The sequence below is a fragment of the Ictalurus punctatus genome, chromosome 14, assembly GCF_001660625.3.
Source record: "Ictalurus punctatus breed USDA103 chromosome 14, Coco_2.0, whole genome shotgun sequence".
Taxonomy (NCBI): domain Eukaryota; kingdom Metazoa; phylum Chordata; class Actinopteri; order Siluriformes; family Ictaluridae; genus Ictalurus; species Ictalurus punctatus.
This window is the reverse complement of record NC_030429.2, coordinates 4,000,187-4,016,174: the sequence shown is the minus strand read 5'-3', so window position 1 is coordinate 4,016,174 and position 15,988 is coordinate 4,000,187. Positions and strand designations below refer to the sequence as shown.

The window sequence follows — 15,988 nt, the reverse complement described above, 5'->3', positions numbered from 1 at the left end:
GGACTCGCGCGGACATGACTCAGCTCTCGAGCTGTCCTGTTCAGAATCATCTGATGGCTCCGTGTTTTATTCAGAAACACAAACAGAACGGTTTCACAGCACTGTTCAAGAATAGCACAAATGGAGGATACAAAAAAGCTATTTCGACACGCACTCTCTCTCTCTCTCTCTCTCACACACACACATCTCTAAGTGAATAGAGTATACATCATCCTGTACTGCGTACTGAACTGTAGGTGGCACCAAATAAACTAAAAAAATGAAAAGGCAAAGAACATCCTCAGAGCTGACTCTACTCTAATATCACAGTCGACTCTGCGTGCTTACTACTGCACTCTCTTCCTTAAATACATGTATTTCTTTGCTCCATTTTATCCCGACACCCCTTTTAGAAGCACAACGGTTTGCACTGTGTGCGCTCGTCCGAAGGGGCGTGCGAGCTTTTCTACATACAGGTGTGGAATTCACACCGAGGGCTCGAGACGAGAGCAACGCGGTCATCCGCAGTGAATAAGACCACCCTCCGGAGCGAGGGCACACAGAGACTGGATGAGGGCCCCGTGCGCTCAGAGCAAAGAGTCCTGCTTTAATCAGCCGGGAATATGAATCTCATTTTGTTGATTGCAGATGGAAATACCGTGCAGTTAGTCCAGCCAGGCTTAAAAGGGTGTGTTGCTAAGGCAACAGCATCGGAGGATTTCTCCTTCTCCGTGTTTGCTTTGGAACCAGTAAAACAGCCATCTCTCTTCACACACACACATACACGTAAACACAGCAACAGGGTGCCAATAAAAAACCAGCAGAGGAACATCTCTCGTCAAAGACATCCAAACAACACCTACTGTTAAATACTGACATCTGTACGTATACCTACACTCTAGACTAGACTGTAATCTCTTCCTGGCAGGACGCACAATAAATGTGTGTTCGTACTGCAGGTATTTCCACAAACAAACATCGGTTGAATACACGAGGATACACAAGGATGGTCCCTCAAGAGCCATTATCTAGTACAACTCAAATGTACTGCTGATTGGAAAACAAATAAAATCCATACAGTGGTGGATAAATCATTATCTCGGGTGCCAGGGTCAAGCACATGGCACATACGTGTGTATCAGTTTGTCGTTTAGAGCTGCCCGTCAGACAATATGCTGATATAGCGGTCGACAGGGTTTCTTTTCTCATGTACAATAACCAGAGAAACTTTGGGGGGAAAAGAAAAAAAAACTTGCCATTTTTACAAAAGAAAACCTTTCATCTGGGACGTAATGTGTTTCATTGCAGCTCTACGAGTGTAACTGTTTCACAGTCCTGCTGCCTGCTGCGCTACACACAGTTTTTAGCCTGGATAAACAGGGACTGGGTAAACACGGCGGAGCTTTCACTTGCCTGGTGAGTAAGCTAATGAATTAAATGATTCGTCCACCCCGACCCGCATGACTACTCGACTACTTTCCACAAGAAAGATTCAAACAATGAATCTCATCAGTTCTGTATTGCCAAGAGCAAAACGCTGTTTTAAAGGAGTTTTTTTCCCCCCTGAGCTGAGTTGATGTAACTCGGTACAGAAACATTTGATTGGAAGGCAAAATGGTGGGACACTTTAAAGTCGGAATTGAGCGAGCCACTAAAATCTTAGGTCCCGGGGAATGCTAATTGCATATATAACTGTGGTTCTATAAATACTGTTGTCTTACGACCATCGTTTCCTTGGTACCTTCTCGCTAAGAGCCTGCCAGATTGCCATTGTTTCCGAATAACAAGGACTCCTGGGTGGTATCCGGTGTTCTAGCATACTAACTTACCCTGCCTAACCCCTAGGGGTGGTGAAAATCATCTGGATAACATAACCCATATGCCATGAGGAACTGACCAAGCTTAGGACTACCTGGAAAGTTGTTCAGAGATGACTACTGCCGACTTGCTGGAGCAACACTTCAACAAGAGTGGCATGTAATGGTAGGGGTCAGGCTCATCGATCTGCGCACCGAGGAAGATAAAAAGTCGATCCGTTGATCAAATCGTATCATAGGGTGAATACTGGGTTTAACCAGTATTCACCCCCAGCACACTCAGCACAGAACGCTGTGAGGTCAATCAATTGGTTAACAAAAGTAGGTGGTATGACCTTTGGACAGAATCCCTGCATTTAACCACAAAGTCCTTCCAGCAGTCATCCAGCCACCACACCAAGGCATGCAGTGGGTAAGGGTAAGATCCTATGCCTTGTTCAGAAAGGTTGTGACAAGTTTACATACATCTACAATGTAGACAGGGCCTTCCTGCTGTCTGGGAGTCCCTGCTGGAAGGCCAGTACTCTAGGAAGGCCAGTACTCTAGTACTAACCAGGCAGTGATCTGGATCCAGATGATCCACCTGAGAACATACAAGGCCTCCAGTCGTTCGAGTGTCTCCTGGACTGCTGGGTCGTAGTCCTCAACCTTGAAAAACTTTCATGTTAGGCAGAAAGTGTGCCATTGATGAGTCTCAGATCATTTCTAGATAGTTTCAGTCCTCGGTGTTAGTTGGTTGATGTGTGCTGTTCCCACACACTGGGGCTCACACACTTCCTGTGCCGGAAACCCAACTCCGGCCCCATGTGTTAATGGAGTCCAGCTAACTTTGAAAGCTCTGTGGCCAATGGCGTTGATGGGGATGCCTCCACCACCACCAGAAATAACCTTAAAATATAGGAGTAAAAGGAAGCTATTGAAGAAAAACTATTTCAGACATTTGACCTTGATTTTGTTTGAATCAATTCCAAAATCGAACCAGTTAATCTGCTGGTTACAATCATAACTCCGTATAAATCCTACAAACCACTCGTTGTCGAGATATTGTGCTAACGAGAATCTTGGATGGACGAACAGATAGACAGACACACAACCTAGAAACATAATACCTCAACCACTCAGTAGAGGAGGCATTAAAACCAGAGGCAATAATGTCACTTGGCAATCCCAAGTGAGAGTAACTTCCATGGGAAAAGCAGGAAAAATATCAGGAACTGAAAGAGGAACTAGAGAGAATGTGCCACATTAAAACCAAGATTCTCTCACTGATGATAGGAGCACTTGAGATTGCGAGGGCTGTGATCCCTAAGCTAAAACAGGTGAAAAGATCCCAATAACAGGATAATCAATCTCATTCCAGAACAGTGCAAGAAATGTGAAAAAATACTCTGCTCCAGTCTCAAACCCCCAGGTTTCTGAAGCCCAAGCGTGAGGGATGGATTGTGTACAACCCACCAGAACTGTGAGACATCTCAAAAAATTTGAATATCGTGGAAAGGTTCATTTTAATTCAAAAAGTGGAACTTTCATATATTCTAGATTCATTACACATACAGTGAAATATTTCAATCCTTTTGTTTACGGCTCACAGCTCAATCAAAAATCCGGTATCTCAAAATATTAGAATAAAGAATTTATAATACAGAAATGTCGACCTGAGAAGAGGTCTAATCTGATAATTAACTCAAAACACCTGCAAAGGTTTCGTGAGGCTTTAATCTCTCTGTCTGGTTCAGGACACACAACCACAATCACGGGGAAGATGAAAGTCAATGCTGCGTTTCATTTGGAAATCAAGGTTCCAGAGTCTGGAGGAAGAGTGGAGAGACACAGAATCCAAGCTGCTGGAAGTCCAGTGTGAAGTTTCCACAGTCAGTGATGATTTGGGTTGCCATGTCATCTGCTGGTGTTGGTCCACTGTGTTTTCTCAAGTCGAGAGTCGATGCAGCGTCTACCAGGAGATTTTAGAGAACTTCATGCTTCATCTGCTGACGAGCTTTATGGAGATGCTGATTTCCTTTTCCAGCAGGACTCGGCACCTGCCCACAGTGCCAAAACTTCTAGTAACTGGTTTGCTGACCGTGGTGTTACTGTGCTTGATTGTCCAGCCGACTCGCCTGACCCGAACCCCATAGAGAATCTACGAGAGACACCAGACCCGACAATACAGACGAGCTGAAGACCGCTATCAAAGCAGCCTGGACCTCCAGAACAAACACCTCAGCAGTGCCACAGGCTGATCGCCTCCATGCCACGCCGCATCGATGCAGTAATTCCTCCAAAAGTATTAAAGCCCTGACCGAGTATCAGCACATAAATTAACATACTTTTCAGGTCGACATTTCTGTATTATAAATTCTTTATTGTAATATTTTGAGATACTGGACGTTTGATTTCCATCAGCTGTAAGCTGTAATCATCGAGATTAAAACAAAAAAAAGGCTTGAAATATTTCACTTTATGTCTAACGAATCTAGAATAAATGAAAGTTCCACTTTTTGAATTAAATTACAGAAAAATGTTTTGAGATGCACCTGTATCCCGGGGATTCTGCCATGTATACTGCGCCCAACACTTCAAGGCAGATCTCTGTTCATGTAAAACAGCACTATATGCACCGTTAACTTGATATTTACTGCTCTCTCCTGGTGAAGAGAGGAACTAGCACTGCTGTTTTAAATGGGAACAAAATCACCTGATTAATCTGCAATAATATATCTTTCGTTTTTGTGTCACTGAGGCCAGTTTACCAACACACATTTTGATATCATCAAATGCTCCCCATAAAACACCAATATAATGTACACCCACTATCCACTTTATTAGGAACACCTGTACATTCATGCAGTTATCTAATCAGCCAATCATGGCCAAGAGCTTCAGTTAATGTTCACATCAAACATCAGAATGAAGAAAAAGTCTGATCTCAGTGATTTTAACCGTGGCATTGATGTTGGTATCAGATGGGCAGGTCTGAGTATTTCATAAACTGCTGATCTCCTGCGAATTTCACACACAACAGTCTCTAGAGTTTACACAGAATGGTGTAAAGAACAAAAAACATCCTGTGAGCCGAAGGTCTGCCGGCTGAAACGCCTCGTTGATGAGAGAGATCAAAGGAGAATGACCAGACTGGTCTGAGCTAACAGGAAGTAGTTATAGGAACTCAAATACTCACTCTTTACAACCGTGGTGAGCAGAAAAGAATCTCAGAACGCGCAACACATCAAACCTTGAGGTGGACGAGCTACAACAGCAGAAGACCACATCAGGTTCCACTGCCATCAGCCAAGAACAGGAACCTGAGGCTCTCATGGGCACAGACTCACCCAAACTGTTTTGAAGGGTCGATGTTATGTGCATGCTGGGACGCTTTTCTGCTCACCACGGCTGTAAAGACTGATTATCTGAGTTCCTAAATCCTTCCTGGCAGCTTGAACCAATCTGGCCATTTTCCTCTGATCAACAAGGCGGACCTGTCACATACTCTGTTTTTTTGTTTGTTTGTTTGTGTTTCGCACCATGCCGTGTCAACTCTACAGTTCGTCGTGTGTGAAAATCCCAGGAGATTCTGAAATACTCAAACAAACAGCCCTTCTGTTACCAACAACCATGCCATGATCAAAGTCACACAAATAACACTCTGATGTTTGATGTGAACATTACCTGAAGCTCTTGACCTGTATCGGCATGATTTTATGCATTGTGCAGCTGCCACATGATTGGCTGGTTCTATTAGATTAGCTGACTGTGCAGGTGTTCCTAATAAAGTAGACGGTGTGTGCGTATTAATTAGTACCACGGAAGTACTGTGAATCCTCCAGCACTAACACATCGTGCGATTATATTTCAATATATACAGTAAATATGTACCAGACTCAAAATTGAGAGGTTCTTCAACCTGATACAGACATCCTGTCTTAACAGAGCAGAAAACAGATCCAACGTACTAACTAATGAGGACAATCTTGAACGGTCATATTTTACAGAAAAGCCGATTAATTAAGTCTAAGTTCGAACGCAAAAGCAGTTAAGACAGATATTTGGACATTTGGACAGCATTGTGAACCACATCATAGTGTTTCACACATTTCTGAGAATGAATGATATCACTTGACATTTCTTATGTTTTTAACAACAATGCCTGGCTTTATCCAATGCGGCGTGACTTACCAGTAATTCATGTAGAGTCATATGAATATATCGTCTGGAAAGAACATAATGTGTTATAGATAAACACAAATACGGATGGAAACGTTTTTAAATAAAGCTTTCCAGAAAGGTTCGCTTGGGATCTGGTTGAGACTGGGATGCTGTCGTGTGAGCGTAGGGTTTTTACTTTAATGTGTGTGCGATCGAGCGGTAGGGGGGCCGATGTTTTAGCTCTTTACCTCCATCTCTTCAGCTTAAAAACCTTTCTCTTTTCTCAACACTTTCACAATTCTTCTCACTTCAATTGATTTGTATTTTGTCCCCAAATACAAACGATATCTGTGTGTATTTTGTGTGATTTTGGGCTGTACAGTGACCGTGTGTATAAGAAAGGTGTGTATATGTCCATCCAGCCATCCGTCCGTTTTCCGTACCGCTTATCCCACACAGGGTCGCGGGGAAGTCTGGAGCCTATCCCACGGAACTCGGGGCACGAGGCGTGGGACACCCTGGACATGGTGCCAACCCATCACAGGGCACAATCGCACACGCATTCACACACTATGGAAAATTTGGAAATGCCAATTAGCCTATAACGCATGTCTTTGGACCTGGGGAGGAAACCGGAGTACCCAGAGGAAATCTCCAAAACACAGGGAGAACATGCAAACTCCGCACACACAGGACGGAAGCGGGATTCAGACCCCCAAACCTGGAGGTGTGAGGCAAACGTGCTAACCACTAAAGCCACTGTGCCCCCGAGGCACTATGTAAATTAACCTATTAACTTAATAATAATAATAATAATAATAATAATAATAATAATAATAATAATATAATAACCCCCAATGAAAGGAGACGATGGTGACCCAAACCCTATAGTTTTCCTTTGCTGGATTAATATCCATCCATCCATCTTCTATACCGCTTTATCCTTTTCAGGGTCGCGGGGAACCTGGGGCCTATCCCAGGGAGCATGGGGCACAAGGCGGGGTACACCCTGGACAGGGTGCCAATCCATTACAGGGCACAATCACATACACACTCACTCATACACTACGGACACTTTAGACACGCCAATCAACCTACCATGCATGTCTTTGGCCTGGAAACCGGAGTACCCGGAGGAAACCCCCGCAGCACGGGGAGAACACGCAAACTCCACACACACAGGGCCACGGTGGGAATCCAACCCCGAGGTGTGAGGCGAACGTGCTAATCACTAAGCCACCGTGCGCCCCTGGTTTAATGTTTCAACACCAAACGTGCAGTACATAAAAGTACATGATTATCACTAGTGTGTGTGTGTGTGTGTGTGTGTGTTAAACCCAGACACTGAAGAAGGCATGTAGTAAGGATGCGTCCCTGAACATTTAGTCAGAAACAAGCGCTTTAATTATGGATGCTCATCTTCAATCCTGCAGGACGGGACTCCAGCGCAGTCCGAAGACACACTCGAAACATCTGCTGAGGTTCCTCTGAGCAGAAACACCAGCAAACTGCACCGGACTCCAATCCTGTACGACTGGACTGGGCATCGCAGCCTGGAATAATAAACCTGTGCGTGCTGTGTGTTTACACAGCGGTTTTGAATCTTTGAAAGGACCAGGACGTCGGGTAGCTCAGCAGGACAGCAGGGTGGATCAGTGGTTCGCTCTAGTGCTACATTTTAATGTCAGAGCAGCATCCTTTACTGGAGTAGCACTCTTTCATGGAGCAGGGACTGAATGAAATGGCGACTTGGTGTGTTGTGAGTCTAATGTGTGTGTGTGTGTGTGTGTGTGTGTGTGTGTGTGTGTTTGGGACGCGGCCCGGGCTCGACTCTGAGAGCTGTCCACCCTGCAGTCCTGAAACCCTGCACAACACACACACACACACACACACACACACACACAAGGAGGGATTTAACTCGCATTAGGGCGAAATCACGGAGATTCTAATCCCACGAGCGATAAGGCCTCACTGTATCCATGACAACAAACCCATTCCGGACACACAACTCCCAACAAACCGCTTTTAACGGTTTAAGCAAAGGTCATATTGTTCAATCCGGGTATTTTTCAGCTCTCTGGACACAGTAAACACGGTATTAGCTTGTCAATCTGGCAGCAGGAAGTCGCCATCATCTCGCACCTCCTCCTCCTCCTCCTCCTCCTCCACAACCCCCTCCAGGATCATTCAAATGACATGAAAATAATTTTTAAAAAAAGAGCAGAGAATGAAAACGACTCCCTCACCTCTTGTAGTCGGAGGAGAAGATCCCGCCGCTGGCCGGGTCGTGGCCGTATTCGGGCTCTGCGGCGGTGGAAGAGCCTCCTTTCTCATCGTTAAAGGCTGAGCTGGTGGACATCACTGCAACCGCTTTCTGCAGGGGAGCTCGCGCGTGTGCTCGTGCGCTCTCTCTCTCTCTCTCTTTCTCTCTCTCTCACCATCTCACACACACACGCGCGCAAAACAAAAGTCACGTGACAATCATCGCGCCCCCCCCCCCCCCGCCCCTCCCTATCTCCTTAATAACAAATAAAACCAGCTGCTCAATGAAACGTACAGACCTTTCACGTCCACAGAGTGTGTTTAAACTCAGTTCACACACACAATGAGGCTCGAAATCTACTACATAGTGCAAAAACATAAACAAACAAACACACGACAGGACTACCTTGCTGGGAAAACAACAACAATAATAGGAACCCTCAGCGAATTTGTAATGGGTTTAATGCTCGTAATGGGAATTGTATTGGTTTTAATGGAAAACGTAATGGTAATGTGCGCGATGGATTTCAAGCATCCGTGATCTGGTCTGGTCAGGTTCATGGTGCTTTAAATTAGACCATTAGTTTGTTTAGATATTTGGGAAATAATGGACTGGTTTTTAATGGAAACTGTAATTATACCTGTGGGTCTCTACTGGAGGCATGTTATGTCTAGTGGATACCATTACATTTACATTTACATTTACATTTATGCTTTTATCCAAAGCGACAAAGTAACAAAGCGGTTATTGTAATGGTAATGGTTGTAATGGTTAGCTGATGGTTTGTAATGGTATTTGTAGTGGAAATCATTAGACGTTTTGTGATGGTTACTATTGTATTTTGTTTGTTTGTTTTTTGTCTTTTCTTCAGCAGGGCACTCTTACACAGTTTACAAAACTGTTAAAGAAAAAAAAAAAAAAAAAAAAACCCTGGTCCTGGAGTAGCCCTCCTGTCCTGTATATTTTAGTGCTTTACCCTGCTCTAACACACACACACTTCTGCTACAGGAAGGGATGTTAATTAGATAATTATCTGATTAATAAGGTGAATCAGGCCTATATGGGTTAAACCATGAATGAAGAGGTAAGATGTAAATCTTCAACATGTACAGATAGAAACAAACTGAGCAATATAAACGTTTTAACACAACGAGTGATGCACTTTAGGGATATTTTGACCTCTTTTCTGTAAACAATCAACTTTTCTGAATCTGATCTTGCTGGACATCCGTACAAAGGACTGAGTAGCAGTTCCGCTGTTGGTTACTAGATGGCGCCAGCGCTCCACTGAGGACAGACTGAACAAAGAGAAGAGATTATTATCTTCATTGTGAAGTGACTCAGGGGAAGTGCACACTGTACACTGGAGACCATAATCTTTTCATCAGGAAAGTCTAGAATATACAGCATATTGGATTTCTTTGTGTTACATGAATGGTCGAATTAAAAAAAGACAGCAGCTGTTTGTATTTGGATCTTTTTTACGCACTCCTGCACGCTGCGTGCTTTTATCTCACCAAGAGCAATAGGGGAAACATTCTCGACAATGATCTTATTTTTGTTTTTACAGTTGTGCAAATTGGAGTTTTTGTTGTGGGTATAATATCGTGACATTATATTGGGAAGAACGTATGGCAGGTGGAACTATGTACGCGGAGCATTATTTTCAGTCGGACAACAACACATTGGCACTAGTGTTCTGATTGGTCGGCTCTACGCAGCTGCCGCTTCTGATTTGCATAAAGCCGAATTGAACCTGTCGGTTCAGGTTCTCGCCGGAAGTCACAATAACCCACACTCACATTTTATTTAATTACATTTTATTTATAACAACATCGTGTTATGGCTAGGAAATAACCAGTTTAAGCTCGAATGAATGTTGTATAATCACACTAGTTACACAGAATGACAATACGGAAACTTACAATACGTCGCCGCTAGATGGCGATATTTACTGGCTAGCAGAGCAAGACAGCTGAGAGACTTTCTAAACAAAATGCAAAAGTGATCTTGAAATGAAAGCATGGGTGCCGTACTTTATCTTGTTTAGGTTCACTGCGGAATAAATGATTTATTTTATATAAATTGTACATAAGGAGCTAGTATTAGAAACTACTGTGGACGAGTACAAGCAAAAAATAAAATGTCCTACGCACATCTCTACTTGAAATTGATCTGTATTTGAAGAATTAGACTGCGATCTGATGTTGAGATTCAGATTGTCTTTCTGCAGTACTCATTTGAAAATATATACGCTAAGAAATAATACTGTAGCATTTTTATATCCTTCTGTCGAGCCACACATGATTTATATTGAGATGACAGTGATCCTGACCCTTTCTGCACTCCAGACCTAACTGATCCGTCCGGATGCCCTACCTCTGGATGGAGCTCTCCTCAACTGGAGGCTACAGCCTGGAGATTGCTGAGGACGGTACCTCTTGAAGTACCATGAAATAGTTTTGGACCTCAATTCCACATGGACGTTCTCGCTGTGGTTGCTGGGACTACGGTTGCAGTGATGGCCTTGGGACTGCAATTACCACATGCAGTTTTGCACTCAGGTCTCCTTTAGTGAACAGTGGACTAGTTCAACAAACAGACTTCATGTTAAAACCATAATGAACTTTCTTTTACTTTCACACTATCCGTCATTACCCAGATGAGGACGGGTTCTCTTCTGAGTCCGGTTCCTCTCAAGGTTTCTTTCTCATATCATCTTAGGGGGTTTTTCCTCACCACCGTCACTACCGGCTCGATCAATAGGGATAAATTCACACACTTCAAATCCGTATCCTGTGTTTATATATTTCTGTAAACAATTGTAAATTGTGGTTAGCATGTTCGCCTCACACCTCCAGGGTCCAGGGTTCAATTCTGTGTGTGCGCAGTTTGCATGTTCTTTGCTGTGGGGGTTTCCTCTGGGTACTCCGGTTTCCTCCCCCAGTCCAAAGGCATGCATGGTAGATTGCATGTTTGATTGGCATGTCCGTAGTGTATGAATGGGTGTGTGAGTGTCTATGTGATTGTGCCCTGCGATGGACTAGCACCCTGTCCAGGGTGTACCCCGCCTTGTGCTCCAGGTTCCCCTGTGACCCTGAAGAAGGATTAAGCGGTAGAAGATGGATGGATGAATTGAATTGAAATTTTACTTGGCATATGAGAATACAGAGTGCTACTCTTGCTGTTTATATTGGATTGTATTTTAATTCAATTTGTCATTTAATGTACTTCATTAATTTTGTTGAAATTGGTGGATAAGAAATTGTTGAAATTGGCCAACTTCATCCTTGTCAGAAGTGAACACATTTGGAATATTTAGAACATTATCAAATTAGATGTTATTCTATAGAGCTATAGAATATTTGTCTGAAAATGATCATTATAATAATTATAATAATTTTCTCCCTCTTTTAATGTAACCCCCCCACCCCACCCCCAGTACATTTGATCAGATGTGAGTCAAAATGTGTAGATAATTATTATTCCCACAGCATCATTACCTCCTTCCAGAATTTTTAGACATATAGCTCTAATTTTGGGGTTTGTCTCTATAAAAGATATTTGTTATTGTTTTGGGAATTTTGTTAACAATTGGTTACATCAGATGTTGCAGTGGTCTGACTCAAAGAAAATACACACAAAAGTGTGTATGCGTGTTGGGGAGTGCTAATGAGAGCAGTTGTGATTTTAAATTAATCTGACCTGACAGTGAGCAGAGGGAACCTCCTACATCCTCAATCAACCAGCTGCTTCATACACACACACACACACACACACACACACACACACACACACACACACACACACACACACACACACTTGGCTCCTTAATAGGACCTCTTTTGTCTGGCAGGAGAGCCCAACTGTTAGGTCACTACAATAAGAGAGCTAGCTAGTGAGCGGTCACTATTATAAGCAGTAATCCAGCTAGAAAAATGAGCTAGCCCATCAGCGCTCCACACACACACACACACACACACACACACACACACGCACACACAGGGTAGTGTTCAAGTGAAAAGTTTCCAGGTGTAAAATATCCAAGTGTAGTGTCCAAGAGAAAAGTGACAAATTAAAGTGACCAAGTGGTAATAGAAAAAAGGTGTGAAGTGATTTAGTGTCACTGGGAGTGTAGATGAGCTGTCTATGGGGTGTTTAGGAGCACAACAGCTGACAGGTTAAAAAAAACAGTTATTTTCTGGTCTCGTCCATGGTTGGGAAATCTGAAGGTGTTTGCCAGATGGTAACCTGGAGAACAGTATGCTGAGTGACTGAGGTCTGAGGTGATTTTGTGAGCTTTCCTGTAGATGTGTCTGGTAGATGACTTTATGAATGTGTCCTTGCTGGGAGTCTGTACCCTGGCTGGGAGTCTTTATCTTGGCGGGTAGTCTGCACCCTGTCTGCGAGTCTGTGCCCTGGATGGGAGTTTGTACTCTGGCTGGGAGTCTTTATCCTGGCTGGGAGTCTTCACCCTGGCTGGGAGTTTGTACCCTGGCTGGGAGTCTTTATCCTGGCTGGGAGTCTTTATCCTGGCTGGGAGTCTTATTCTGGCTTGGAGTCTGTACCCTGGCTGGGAGTCTTATTCTAGCTGAGAGTCTTTATCCTGGCTGGGAGTCTTATTCTGGCTGGGAGTCTTATTCTGGCTGGGAGTCTTTATCCTGGCTGGGAGTCTTATTCTGGCTGGGAGTCTTATTCTGGCTGGAAGTCTTTATCCTGGCTGGGAGTCTTATTCTGGCTGGGAGTCTTTATCCTGGCTGGGAGTCTTATTCTGGCTGGGAGTCTGTACCCTGGTTGGGAGTCTTTATTCTGGCTGGGAGTCTGTACCCTGGCTGGGAGTCTGCACACTGGCTGGGAGTCTGCACACTGGCTGGGAGTCTTATTCTGGCTGGGAGTCTTTATCCTGGCTGGGAGTCTTATTCTGGCTGGGAGTCTTTATCCTGGCTGGGAGTCTGCACATTGGCTGGGAGTCTGCACCCTGGCTGGGAGTCTGCACCCTGGCTGGGAGTTTGTACCCTGGCTGGGAGTCTTTATCCTGGCTGGGAGTCTTATTTTGGCTGGGAGTCTTATTCTGGTTTGGAGTCTGTACTCTGGCTGGGAGTCTGTAACCTCGCTGGGAGTCTTTATCCTGGCTGGGAGTCTTTATCCTGGCTGGGAATCTTATTCTGGCTGGGAGTCTTTATCCTGGCTGGGAGTCTGTACCCTGGCTGGGAGTCTTTATCCTGGCTGGGAATCTTATTCTGGCTGGGAGTCTTATTCTGGCTGGGAGTCTTTATCCTGGCTGGGAGTCTTTATCCTGGCTGGGAGTCTTATTCTGGCTGGGAGTCTTTATCCTGCCTGGGAGTCTTATTCTGGCTGGGAGTCTTTATCCTGGCTGGGAATCTTATCCTGGCTGGGAATCTTATTCTGGCTGGGAGTCTGCACCCTGGCTGGGAGTCTTTATCCTGGCTGGGAGTCTTGGCGGTTGGCATGTGGTTAATAAGTGCAGTAAATTGGTGTTGTCATTGGGATTACCAAAATGCATGTTATATTTAAAGGTATATTTTAGTCCCATAATACCACAAGTTAGTAGGCAGTCAAAAACTTTGATCATTAGGTGACTCTGACAAACAAAATATTTATCATCACACTGCAATAACTGCAATATCAAATACAGCTCTCCAATATATGTAAGTTCTCTGAATCGATCCTTTGGTCATTTATTAATCTTTTTTCAGCACAGTGAAACTAATGCTCAACAATGCACAGTTTCACTGTGGGTTTTCTGGGTTCACTGTGTGCATCCTACTGAACACCTGTCACCACTATAGTTCTTTCATTGGTGGGTGCTGTAATCTTGGTGGGTAGTTCTAGATTTCTAGAAGGTTCACTCCTCACGAGTCTGTACCTCTTCAGCAGTGTGATATCCGGGGGACTTAAAAGCTGTTAAGTTACAAGTACATTACACATGAAAGTTGTTGTTAGCACCAATTTGATCATCAAAAACACATTATACTTGCAGTTCCCTATTTCAGTTATGTTGCGTCTTTTTCAACAATCTGTTGTGTTTGTTGTGTTTATACTCTATTATTTAATTAATATGAATTATTATTGTGTTTATAATTTGTGAATGAAAGCCCAAAGCCATCATTGGCAGTCATTTTGTAAACATTATGCCAACAAGCAGGGAACTACAGTTAAATTTATTTATTTATTTATTATAATGATTATCCATCCATTTTCCATACCGCTTATCCCACACAGGGGGAACTCGGGGCACGAGCCGTGGGACACCCTGGACATGGTGCCAACCTATCACAGGGCACAATCGCACACACATTCACACACTACAGACAATTTGAAAAGCCAATTAGCCTACAACGCATATCTTTGGACTGGGGGAAACCAGAGTACCCAGAGGAAATCTCAGAAACACAGTGAGAACATGCAAACTCTGCGCACACAGGGCACAGGCAGGATTCAAACCCTCAACCACAGAGGTGCGAGGCAATTACTATTATGATAATTATTATTATTACTATTATTTTAAGTGTTGAAATACTTTTCTTACTTTGTTGTCATTGTGTATAACTAGTATTATATGAAATGTCTTCAAAATATCTTATATTTTCTGTATAATAGTCAAATTTCTTATTTCCTATTATAAGATAACAATAAACCAAATATAAAGTCATTAAACTTATTTCTAGACGTTTTCATTTCAAGCTTCAAGTGCAAGCTTAAAATAGTATTGTTCTATTGACAAATTATTTTGCTAATTTTCAGCATTTGTTCCTATAAAATGAAATTAAAAGCAAAATTATAATTAAACATTATAAATGGCTCCTTCAAACAAACTGAATCAAGTCAGTAAAGTGAGTCATGACACTCACACCTTCTCCAATCGTGAATGAGCAGTATCTATTAACCCACAAAAACATTCATTATAACTAGTCACAATCAATCTCTCTCTCTCTCTCTCTCTCTCTCTCTCTCTCTCTCTCTCTCTCTCTCTCTCATCCAGAGATCTTTGCTCAACATCAGGAATTTCCTGAAGGGAAGCAAAGAACAGGGAGCATATTTCTGACCCGCCAACAGTATGTAAGCATGTTCATGTTTCAGAGACACGTGTGTCATGTGCATGCTGCTTACACAGTCAGAGGCTTATGACATTGGATATACAGTGCCCTCAACTAATATTGGCACCCTTGGTAAATATGAGCAAAGAAGGCTGTGAAAAATTCAAAAAAATTCACAAAAATACTCTGCTCTCATGGATATCAAACACTAGACAGGTTTATCAAAAAAATATATCTTTGTTAAATATAGGTGTGCAACAATTATTGGCACCCTTTTAGTCAATACTTTGCACTACCTCCCTTTGCCAAGATAACAGCTCTGAGTCTTCTCCTATAACGCCTGATGAGGATGGAGAATACATGGTGAGGGATCTGAGAGCGTTCCTCCATACAGAATCTCTCCAGATCCTTCACATTTCGAAGTCCACGCTGGTGGACTCTCCTCTTCAGTTCACCCCACAGGTTTTCATTTAATATCTGTTGATATTTGAGTCTATGATGCCATGTCTCCTAACAAAATGTCCAGGTCCGCTGGCAGAAAAACAGTCCCAGAAAATTAAAGATCCACCTCCATATTGAACCGTGGGCGTGAGGTACTTTCCATATAGCTCCCTCTCTGTGTGCTCCAAAACCACCTCTGGTGTTTATTACCAAAAAGCTCTATTCTGGTTTCATCTGACCGTAGAACCCGATCCCATTTGAAGGTCCAGTAGTGTCGGCACACTGAA

General features: G+C 43.3%; 1 protein-coding gene across 8 annotated transcripts in view; it reads right to left on the bottom strand.

The window, feature by feature from the left end:
* The window catches only part of LOC108275438 (adaptor related protein complex 3 subunit beta 2), a 58,659-nt gene extending 50,269 nt beyond the window's left edge, over positions 1-8,390 (bottom strand). For 5 of the 8 annotated variants that reach the window (XM_017486268.3, XM_017486267.3, XM_053685904.1 and 2 more), the window contains exon 1: positions 8,186-8,390. In XM_017486268.3, the coding sequence (XP_017341757.1) occupies positions 8,186-8,298 (113 nt within the window). In that variant the 5' untranslated portion in view covers positions 8,299-8,390. The remainder of the gene's footprint in view (positions 1-8,185) is intronic. The other 3 variants (XM_053685903.1, XM_053685902.1, XM_017486270.3) reach the window with 1 other exon arrangement.
* Between the last annotated feature and the right edge of the window lie 7,598 nt (positions 8,391-15,988).